This window comes from Aedes albopictus, chromosome 2 (genome assembly GCF_035046485.1).
Source record: "Aedes albopictus strain Foshan chromosome 2, AalbF5, whole genome shotgun sequence".
Lineage (NCBI taxonomy): Eukaryota > Metazoa > Arthropoda > Insecta > Diptera > Culicidae > Aedes > Aedes albopictus.
Window position 1 is genome coordinate 305,664,487 of NC_085137.1, and position 12,398 is coordinate 305,676,884.

Here is a 12,398-nt window from a genome sequence, read left to right on the forward strand (position 1 = left end):
CCCAAACATTTTGGCTACCCCCTGTATTGTTTAAAATAGTAAAGTATTGGGTAAAACATTTTTTATCGAAACAATCTATTTTCATAGTTTCGTCTGAGCAAATTCTATTATTTTTTCGTTTTTCGCAGCGTAATGAGTTTTTCTGAGTGTTAAGGAACAGGCCATAATATATGAAAAAATAAGGAAAACGACCTTTTCAAAGTTTACAATTTAAAAAAAATCTTTATATAATTATCGTAAAATTATGTTAGGAAAAACATAACATCTGTAAAACTAGAAAAATCTTTTGGTGAGATTATCAACTATGTAATATGAAAAACAAATTTTGAGATCTCCCGTCATTTAAGATTATGACATTTTTTGTACAAAAAATAATTTGTTTTGCACGAGCAGCTAGTGTTAAATCAACTTTGTTCTCAGTGATTCGTTATTATATGTGTTACGTATTTTATGCACGATATCATAAAACGCTTCCAACATAAATCGCTAAACATAGTTATTCGTAGATATTTGCTACCTTATATCGAAGACGGGTAATAACAAGACAGATAGCTCCCACCCTGTCGCAGGCGACATGATTGACACGCCCTCAACGATTCACAGGAACATTAAAACATGATTGGGTACGTATACCCTGATAAAAAATATCATAAAAATACAATAAATTTTATTGTCACAACACTATTTTTTCGAAAAATATTCACCATTAAACATATTTTAATTTGCACAGCACACTTATTGTTCTATACCATTCGGCGAATGGTAAATGGCAGTTTTACAATAAGAAATGATGGTCGTTATGTATCTTAACCATAAAATTTTGAGAAAATGTTCATACATTTTTTCACGAAAAACAGTATAATGTATTGTGTTTTTATAAGACATTTTTAGGGCATTTTTCAAAAGAAAACAAAATATCCTAATGTTTTTTCATTGTTCTAACAATAGAAATACAATAAATTGAATGACGTCAAATGATTCGTTGTTACAATAAACATACAATAATATTTGTTGTTATTTGTAAGCAGTTTTTGCTTATGAAAACCCATAGAATTTATATTTCCCGCATTAACGAGCACTAAAGGCCGCCAGAATGATATGCACATTTTATGATAAGAATCAAACACTCTGATGTCTGGTATGTATTGCTTGGCAGCTGTTGATAAGATCTATCATCAATCTTTTTAAATAACTGCCAAATATCACAAGTCAGATCTCAGGTCATATGATCCATACCATAAATGTATAAATCGTACACAATATGTACATAAGGCCATATGTAAATGCTGGAGAAAAATGTTACCGAGAATTATAGATTCTATGGTTTTTCAAAGGCGAAATCTGAAATATTATTGCATGTTTATTTTAACATCGGTTCAATCGTACCCATTAAACTAGTTGTTTTTGTATTGTTATCAATGGTAGTTTCTATTTACTAGATTCATTTAATTTATTGGAAAACAACAGAAAAATCATTGTTCATCTTTTTCTTGTCGTAACGTCCTCACTTGGATAAACCTGCTTTTCAGCAAGTGTTCTATAAGTACTTCCTCAGGTTTTAATAGACAGCTTCCCTTGCCAATATCTACTGTACTCAAATTTAAAACGAAAACTAAAAAAAATATGTCAAGTGATTTTGTATTTGATTATACAGAGTAGAATAAATAACATGATCCAAGCAACAATAATATATATGGTTATTAATTTGTGACGAATTGTTTTTAAGTGTAATTGAGAAATAAACTCTTTTTAATAAAAAGTCCATGAGAAATTTGCAGGCACTTTTCCAAATGTATAAAAAACAACTCAAATTTGTAAAAAATAGTAACTTTAAATTATTAAATAACGATTGAAAAACAATCGAATCAATTAGTCACTAATAAAGCTAATGTTCACTTATTGTACGAACTATATTGGATTGATTTCTATTGTAAAAAGTAACCATATATCTACTGTGTGTTTTATTGTGAACAATAAAAGCAGTCATATATTAATAATATTTACCATGTAATGAATGGTCATTTTTTATCCGGGTACGTACATGCAAATATGTACACGGACGCTGGAGCATCTCACGCACACTTATTCATAATGTTGTTTCCTAGACTCGTTCGAGGCGCTAGTGTGCTTGAAGCTCCCAGAGTATATGCAGCAAGAGGGTAGATGTCTATCTTGTAATTAGCCGTCTTCGCTTATATGCAACAACTTTATTAAGCCATTAGTAGGGTCTGGGACCATTTGGGCAGGAGCACCCTTTTTGGGCACTTGCTGCTATAACTTAGTCATTTTTGAACCCATTGACTTGATTTTTGAAACACGATCAGGAAGGCGCAGAATCTAAAGCCTGTATCCGCAATAATCGGGACACAGAAGTACGGCTGTAGCTCTGTAATGAATCGATATAATTGACCAAATAAATGACTGAGAACTCTTTGGTGTATGTTTATTGTTTGTGCAAAATTTCATGAAAATCGATGCATTACTTTTAACTGTATATAAAAAAACAAACAGACGTGGTTTTAAGCATTTTGTACAATCATGACCAATTTTCATTTGCATAATAGATGGTTATTTTACGCTACAGTTCAAAGTTCTATTAAGATAATTATGAAATTTTGTTAGTAGTTATGATACTTATAGAGACACATTTTTGCAAAATTTCATCAACTTTGATCGATTGGTTTGAAAGCTACTGGTGTTGATAGGGCTGAGTGTTAGTAAAAAAATTTCGTGTTTTTCATGTGCGCTGTTTGCCTATTTATAAATTTTGAATTTCTCTGCCAATTTTCATGAAATTTTCACATAAGGTAGCTGATTATGTTTATTTTATGTCTGCACAATTTGATGATTATTGGTGTAGTACTTTCAATAGTATAATCGGAACAATAAAGGGTGTCTGAGGGGCTAAAATCACGTTCAGTCCCAATAAAAGTTTCGAATATAAAATTCTTGATAGTGCATCGATTTTCATGAAATTTTGCCTATGCAACATGGATAAACCTATGCAACATGGATAAACCTAAAAAATTAATTGAGAGGATTGTGTTCAAAATTTCAGCAATTTTCTTTGTCAAATTCAAAAGTTACAGCACTGACAAGCAAAACTAGGGGCTGTACAAAATTCAATGGCGCTCATTCTGCTCTTTCATAGCTACAACAAAAAGTACTGCACCGATTCACATGAAATTTTGTAGTTAAAATGAACACATTTTATGATGGTATTATGCCAAATTTGAACAATTTAAATGTATCTATTGCAGAGTTACAGCTGTATTTCTGTGTCCCAATTATTGCGGATACAGGCTTTAGCTATGTTCAAAAATTCGAGTCAATCGGTTTGAAATTAACTGAGTTATAATGGCAAGTGCCCAAAATAGGTGCTCCTGCCCAAATGGTCCCATACCCTATACCCATTACGAATAGGTCCCACTTTCCCCGTGAAACGGAGTAAATAGTTGTAGGTGTAATAAGAGATTAATAGCAATCATAAGAATACATGAAAGATCCTTTCGAATGGTTGTTTTGCCCCACATGCCCCAACAACTGCTGGGAATTCACACTTTTACCTAATTATGAATAAATTTTCAATGTTACTGATTTGAAGTTGATTATTTTGGCACAAACAAAAAGCGCTAGATCTATTATCACCAGAATCATCCTCGGGAGTTGTCCAATTTGTCCCATTTTGCCCTATTTTCATAGAAAAATGAGATTTTGAATGTATTTATAAGAAACAGATGCTGCTATGGAACGTTGTTTTAGTTTAAGGTGCAATTGGAAGCTAACAGTAATGATGCATATGAAAGATTTTTTTCCTATTTTACCCTACATGCCCCAAAAACTGCTGGTTAATAGCATATTTTGTATAGTTTTGTAATGTCACTGGTTGCAAGAAATTGTCATTGATCCTTTTTGATCCGCATTAGTGGTTTATCGATAAATACTAGAACCATTCTCGGAATGGCACAATGAGCTGTCTATTTTACCCCAAATTGCTGATTGAATAAGGCGTCTTAAAGCACCAATATAAATATATTTAAGATGCCTCATTTACTCAGCTTTGTGCATGTTTGATACATATTAAAATTAAGATTAATGCTTATTATGCAATTGATTCCCTTCAAAAGCTGGAATTAAAAAGAGTCATACACTGAAAAAAGTTTTCACATTATTTTCATCTGATTTTCAATTGAACTGTTTTCATATACGTGTCCATTGAATTATATGGGAATATCACATAGATTTTGCGAAGTTATGTGATTATCCAATAGAAGCTATGTGATTTCCTAATGTTTTCCAAATACCGTATTAATTTCATGTGATATTTCCATTTTCGTCGGAAAATCTAATAACAGTTATATAGCCAAACTAATGGAAATTTTCCATGGGATATGTGTTTTTTTTTTCAATGTATGTTTTAGTTGGTACATTGGTTTCAGTACAAGAAGTCGATCAATTCGGACAGAAGCAAACATGGGAAATCAATTTATTCATTAGACGACAAAATATCAGGTCAAATTGGGGTAAAATGGACAGCTATTTGTACCCACCCGCGAATGATTGTAAAGCTATTCGATATACCGTATTTGTATCTATAAAACATGATTAATGACTTTATGTTTTGCAAGCAGTGACAATACAAAACAATACCAAAAATGTAATCTTTCCAGCAGTATGTAGGGTAAAATAGGGAAAAGATATTTTATATACGCACATGATTACTTTTAGCTTCCAATTGCACCTAACACTAATTTCAACTTTCCTTAGCAGAATCTGCTTCTTATAAATACATTTTAAATCTCATTTTTCTAACCTACAGCTATCTACAGTCGTGTTTGTTGTTTGAAAGTACATACATTTTGATTTTCTTCTTGTACGAAAAAAGGGCAAAATGGGGCGAAATGGACCCACGGTGTGCAAAAACCATTATTGTCAAATAAAAATGTCCACCAATTTGACACCCGTCATTCGAAAGATATACTATCATAGTTTCTACTCTGAAAATTTAAAAAAACTTTCTTCGAGGGAAATTGAAGTTTTTGCCATTTGAGCATATTGCGTTATTTCCATAGAATTTACATATATGAGTAAATATGCACATATCGTGGTTCTACGGCTATTTATGATTTCAACAAATATATGTACATTAGTTTTTCAAATACTTATCTACATGTATGATATCGAAGCATAGTTTCTGAAAATTTGACAACATTTTGTTAGAGGAATCACAAGTTACAGTAATTTGAATAGTTTACTCTGATATTTCCCTAATGTGTTACCTATAATTCAGTTACTTACATACAAGTTTCAAACCCGTATACGTCATCAAAACATTTTTTTTTGCAATTTGTATTGAATATACGTGATTGTTGGACATATGTGCGATAAATTTTAAACCATTATATTGCTGGGTTTGATAGTCACGCTGGCTTAAGATTTTAAAACATTTATAAAATAATTTGAAAAAGTGTTAGGAAGAAAATCTAACACATGTTTAAAAATATTTTCTAGTCCATCATAAAAGAGTAAAAATGCGTCTTTAACATGGATAACCGATCTTTTCTAAAAATAAAGAAATATATTTCATCAGATAATTGGAGTTATAGCTTATGGTATTGGGTATCAACTCCAATTTATAAAAAAAATAAGTGAGATTATGAGATTATCATATTTACAGCCTTAAACAACTGCCATGATGTGTTTGGAATTGTAACAACAACAATCCCAACTAACATTTATTGTGAATGTAAACGTCAACAAAGCGTCCTTAATACGGCTTGATGCTGAGTTACTGTGTTGTACATATGGACGGAAGCTTCTATACAAGCCCTACACCAATGAATCTGGCGAACTTAATCAGCTTGTACATGCTGTGCGATCAGCTTCTATGCCACCTAGTCATAGCTCTTTTCTCGGCTCCTCTGTAACCACTAACTGAATAACATCTTGAGAAGGCGCTTTTTCAGCCTTTTCGCAGTTATTAAATAATAGTTTTACGGCATCCCCAAACTAAACGATTGAATATAATTAGGTTATGGATACCGTGACGCAATGCATGTGGAACTGGAATTATCACTTTTAAAATTGAATAATTAAAGTACTTGCCGCTACTTGGAATCGAACTCCCGATCTCCGTATCCACTGGTCCTGATGATGTCCTCGCTGCCACACTGCTATATATAAATAACATAGAAAATAGCCCGTTTTGTTTTACTCCAGACAAGGCTTCATAATTGTGCCACAAGAAACCTTACCCAACTTCATCTTGCTGTAAAAGCTTGTGAAACGTCAAACGCAATAATGTTTACATTGAACAAGCTGTGTGGTTGCGCCAACAGATTCTTCTTCACAGCTTCTAGCTGAAAGAGTGTTCTTTAAACGGCTACGAAGCGCTGTTGTTTTGTGTTTTGGCAACATTACAAAACGTACTGTATAAAAGCAGCTGTTGTAGTGGCTGGAACTCTTACTCGATTTGCACATCTTCCGGCAAATCTTCCGGCATTGTAATTAAAGTGCAATAAGAGCAACCCAAATAATTTCACAGCGCATACATGGATAGCTGTAAAGAATTTGTGTAGTAGCTATATATCCCGCTTAAAGTTTGTTTTGACAATGTTTATATCCGACAAGCCGTGTTGGTAAACCAACAGTTTCTTTATTACAGCTTCTAGCCGTAATGAAATCGCATAACGGTCTTTAAGCGCTGCTGGTTTGGGGATTTGTCAGTATAATGAATTGTACTGTATAGTAGCAGCTGTTTTGTAAGTGGGGACTCCTATTCGATGTGTTCAAGTTTTCACATCTTCCGGGAAATCTCCCGGAGTTGGAATAGGGTGGAGTAAAGGCAGCCCCAGTGGCAAGCAATGGATTTCTGAAAACCGAGTTTGGTAGCTGTATGGTGCATGTTTTGCAGTCGTGTATTAGCTTATGATTTATATTTGACTAGCTTTCTTTTTATTCCGCGTTGACTGCTTTTACTCGATGTTTACACAACAGAAAGCAAATGACTGAAGCTTATAGCGCTGAAAATGTTAGTTGGGATATATATTAGCATGGGTAGAAATAGACATTTCACTCCTGCACACTTTTTGAGTTCCATTTTGGCCCCATATAAACTGTGAAAAATTTCAGCACAATCGGAGAAACTATATGTTAGCGCCAGCCGTTTTAAGTTACAATTTACGTTTTCATACAATTTACTATGGGAAAAATCGACTTTTCAAAGAAAAATCGCCACAGATGGCTCCTTAATCTCTAAAAATGAGATTGATGAGTGATTTCTGTTGGAAATTTGACGAGAAATCAACCCTCCGAACACCGCAATTCGATCTTAGGCATGTGGAAAAAGATATTGACTGAAAACCGAATAGCATGGCAACGCCGTTTAACATGTAAGGGGATTAACAATAAATAATAATGTATCGTCATATTATTGATCGGGTAAGGCTTTATGATTTTTTAACGAACATTACATCGCTTTGCGGTTTTCGGAGGTCTGAATTCTCGTGAAGTTTTCTTCAGAGATCACATCATTCATTTTTAGGGATCAAGGGGCGATTTTATTTGAAGAAGTAAATTCTTCTCATTCTAAATAGCATGAACATTTAAAAAAGATGGGCGCTAAAATATAGTTTCTTTGATTGAGCTGAAATTTTGCACAGATGATATGAGGGCAAAATGGCACTCAAAAAGTATACAAGAATGAGAGTTTTGCCATTTTTTCCTATATAACCGTGTCCCGGACTAATACATATGGAACAATACATATAATCCTGTGTTTGACATTTAGGTTGAAAATTGCATAAACAATTTATATTAAATTTCCTATACTTCAAAATGATTAGCTATTGTGCTTCTTGTCGTATCTAATTCAAAGTTATCTTTTTGTTCAGTAAACGGAATATAATACTTCTTTTAAACTTCCAAACATTAGAAACCGTGCATTTACATAGCATTTCAAGTACAATAACACATAATAAATCACAATATTAACACATAATAAATCTATTAGACTTTATAAAAAATCACTTATTTATACCTACACAAAATCGTACGTATATAAACGTACGCAAGGATTTCTTATCATTGATGAAATTTCAGTCGTTGCATAGCTCAGATCCAGCTCGTAAGAAGATACTCGAAAGATACACTTTTTAAATTTATTTTACAAACGTCTTAAGCTCCCATACCATTGTGATTATCAAACCCATCAATAGAATGGTTGCAACTTATCGCAAATTGGATCAAAAATCACGAGTATTAAATACAATTTCTGAAAAGAATAACATTTTTGCTTTGATGGCATATGCGGGTTTGATAGCCGCATGGAAATAATTGGATTATAGCGATAATAAGTAAAATTTAGGGAAATAGAGTAAATTATTCAAATAACTGTAACTTGAGGAATCTCAAAGGAAGGAATTTAACAAAATGTTGTCAAATTTGCAGAAACTTTGCCTAAATATCATACACGTTGGATAGTATTTGAAAAACTTATGTTTATTTGGGTTGAAATTATAAATGGCCGTAGAACTACGATATGTGCAAATTTACTCATATAAGAAAATCCTATAGAAATAACGCAATATGCTCAAATGACAAAAACTTCAATTTCCCTCGATGAAAGATTTTCAAATTTTCAGAGTAGATACTAGGATAGTATATCTTTCGAATGACGGGTGCCAAATTGGTGGACATTTTTATTTGATAATAACGGTTTTTGGCACACCGTGGGACCACTTCCCGTGCTGTGCGGTGAATGAATTTAGAACCAATCGATTTCTAGTACTTTTTTAGTCAAAAATGGTCAACTTCACGTACCGAAACCAGCGGCGTTAAAAGATCCGTTTTTGGGTCGATTTTTCCCACTGTGGCATTGGAATTATAAAATTATTTATGCTTAGAATTTTTTGACATGACAAATCCAAACCAGCACTTTTTAGGTCCCACTTGCCCCGAGGATTAATTTGTATTGCCAGTATATTTCAAGGTATTACCGAAACAGACAATCGATGAAGATAGAAATGATCAAGTTAGTTAGGCCCTGAAGAAAAATTATTGTCGATTTGTAGTTCCACCCCTTGGACACATGATCGAATAGGTATTTTGAATTCAAACCCATTTCGACAACAGAAATCACTTAAACGCTATTACCCTGAATAAACAGTGAAATCGTTTGATTAGCACCAATTGACATACATTAGCATCACCCAAATGTTTAATGCTGAAATCCGATATCGTTTAGCACTTTTTAGCAGGTGATACACGTTCATTTCGTTCATGTCAGAGAACGGTGGCACTATGTGATGCAGAGCATGTGGTATCTATACAGATCAGACAAATGCTCCCAGATGTTAACATTAGATGCTTTAGGATCAATCAACGACGACTGATCAAAAATTCGATCTGAGCAGATGGCAGATGTTTAGCAGAAAGGCCCGTCGTTACAATAGTAGAAAAACGCAAAAGATTTTTATAACTCTTCGGTTATAAAACAAAACTGAATTTCCACGGGAAAATACATCTATGATTCAATCGAGAAAAACCTCCTGCCAGACAACATCTGTATCTCCAGATTTACACGGATGCACATTCAGGGAAATTGCTAACATAAACAAACCGTGTTCATGTTTTTTTCTAAATTCATCAACCACTGCCCATCAGGAGAAGTCCATTACTATCTACGTCGATAGTAGATTGACATGATTCACTCTGAAAAGATATTCGAAGAAATTCACCATGTTTACAGTATTTGACTGCCCGGATCAATTCATGGCTCGTAAACATTGCGTAAAATTCCTTTTCATCGGTTCAAGTTCATATCAAACTATGGAGTCGGACTTTCGATGCACAGTCAGTGTTTGCTAAAATGTATAAACACATCAGAAACCTCATTCCAAGTGGCTTCGAAACGACTCGAGAATATACTCTCTCGAAACTGGACTTGGACTATCCCACCAAGACGGTCGAAATGAACTAACAAACCAATTTAAATCAATTAACTTAATCACCTTTGGAGCTGCTACTGCTTGCTGATGCGGCCGATGCGATAGAATAACGGCAAGCTCATGGGAGTAAATAACACAGGGCTTCTCGCTTTCCATAGAGTTTATATTACTCCGGACGTTCTGCTCTCTAGGAACATCACCGCCATGGAAGAAATATGATTCATGAATGGGATGCTGTGATGAGCTCGTAAATTGACCCAGTTTTCATCGAACAGCCCAAAAATGATGTTTGATCGATATCATAAATATTACTGGTTGAAACGAAATAAAGCCAAATTAATCATCTTTTATCAATTATTTCGAAACGACTCTCAGGAGATCGTTTTTAAATGTGGCAATATGGTCAGATGACAAAGGAAGTTCTCAAACAACAAACAATTCTGGGAATTCTCAAGAAGCACGTAGCTAAGTAGCAAGTGATGATCTAATAATGCTCGAGAAAGACTATCGCGACCAAATAGCAGTTACAAGAATGCATTCTAAATTGAGATCTCACGGAAGTTTTCACATTTCAAACGATCGCCTTTCCGGTGAATGGGCCAAATCAGCTCTTCCTTCCACTTCCCACTCCACACGCTGAAAAATCCGTTCCAATAAACGTGAACAAAATGTCACGAAAGGTGGAACCTTACACTTGCTCGAATTCGTGATTTTGTTCATGTAAATGTGGTAGATTGATCCCGCTGCCAGATGCAAAATCCCAAATCCAAGAACTCATTTCACGTGTGCTATAGTTCTCTGCTCATTTCGTAACGCTTTCAAAAAATGGGAACGAAAATCGCGATGTCAAGATCTCGCACAACCATATACGTGATTTCGTTCTTGAGATCGAGAACACAAGTCATGCGCGCTGTCAAAACATTCGGTTCGCGCAATGCAACGAAGTTAAAAAAAGCAAAATCGATTCATACTGTTGTGCTGAGAAGTATGTGATCTAAATTAAGTTTTTTCTAGCAACTAGGCAATTCGTGCTTCCGATACTTGAAAAGTACTAGAATTGTGCAAAAAAAAGTGCCATCTTTAACATTGTTTGGATTTGCTGCTGTTAACGCTGGATGGAATTATCGCTGCATGTGCTCCCCCTCATGATAGAACAGGATAAAACCATAGTTAAATCAAGGAAAATGGTAATGTATTCTTGAAAATAACTTGCAGCTGCAGAATTCGCAATGAATCCTTTTATTCATGACGTTTAAACTTCCGAAAAGCCACAAAACTAAAGTAAATCTCAGGCCTCATATGAAAATACGTACGAAAACGTAAGTATGGTGGGATAAACTAAAAAAAAATCAGTGTCTCTCCAATGGAAGCAGACCATGAAGTGCGTTCTAGTTGCCGTGATTTAAATCACAATTACCAGAGCACAAACATCAACAAAGTTCTTGTTGCCGTGAACAAAGTTCCTGTTTGTAGGAACTGTTGGAACAAAAATCACGACTTTATGATTCTGTTCCCGTTTATGTGCCGTTTAGGCAGGCGTTACGAATTAACTGCGAAACATGGTTCCCAACAGTTCCTAGTTCCGTGAATTTTATTCACGGTGTATATTTGTAAAGCAAAAATCAGCTAGTTCCAGAATTCGTGACTGAAGGTTGACGATTTTTAGAACGGTTTTATTAGCGTGTACAGCTGTTCGGTTTACTTATTATGTATGAATTCTCACTATCAAAAACCATTTTAATGTATCAAGAATTGAAATCGAATAAGACAATGTTAAATTGACTGTCACAAAACTTTTATATTTTTATTTCAGATTCTTGACCTTAGCTTCAATCGCATTCGTGACCTGAATACACATTCGTTTGGTCGATATACAGAAGTTAAATATCTCTATCTGTTCGAGAACATGATTCAAAACATCGAAGAAGGGACGTTCAGCGGGCTGGTGAACTTGGAGGTAAAAAGTTTGTAATCCGTAAGTCTACTCCGCAACTAACGCAAACAATTCCAGGCTTTGGATCTGTCAAATAACGCATTGACCACAATCCCCTTGGAGCTGTTTCGATTGCCCTTGCTGAGGAACCTGTACGTGGCGTACAACAATCTGGCAAATCTAGAAGACGATCTACTCGTCTTGGAAAAGCCCATTCGGGCACCGCTGCAGATCCTCAGTTTAGCCGAATGTTGGCTGAGGCGGCTTCCAAACTTTGGAATTCTACCGGACCTGTGGCAGCTGAACATATCGTCGAACCCGATGACGGATTTAACGATCGATCAGTTTTCACCAATGTGCAACCTTCGTTCGCTGGATTTGAATGCAACTAAAATTCCGCCATGCTCCTGCCAACTCATTACAGCCGAATTGTCAACCCGGCGAACAGTGATCTACAACAATCATCCGAGCTGCTTTGCAGGTAAATTGAGCATTGGTACACCAAATTAAACTAGGGA

General features: G+C 34.8%; 1 protein-coding gene across 2 annotated transcripts in view; it reads left to right on the plus strand.

Annotated features, from left to right (window-relative positions):
- Nucleotides 1-12,398, plus strand: part of LOC115270173 (leucine-rich repeat-containing protein 4C) — a 43,262-nt gene that overhangs the window by 29,266 nt on the left and 1,598 nt on the right. For both annotated transcript variants that reach the window (XM_062852190.1, XM_062852191.1), the window contains exons 3-4: nucleotides 11,761-11,904; nucleotides 11,959-12,361. In XM_062852190.1, coding sequence (XP_062708174.1) covers nucleotides 11,761-11,904; nucleotides 11,959-12,361 — 547 coding nt within the window. The remainder of the gene's footprint in view (nucleotides 1-11,760; nucleotides 11,905-11,958; nucleotides 12,362-12,398) is intronic.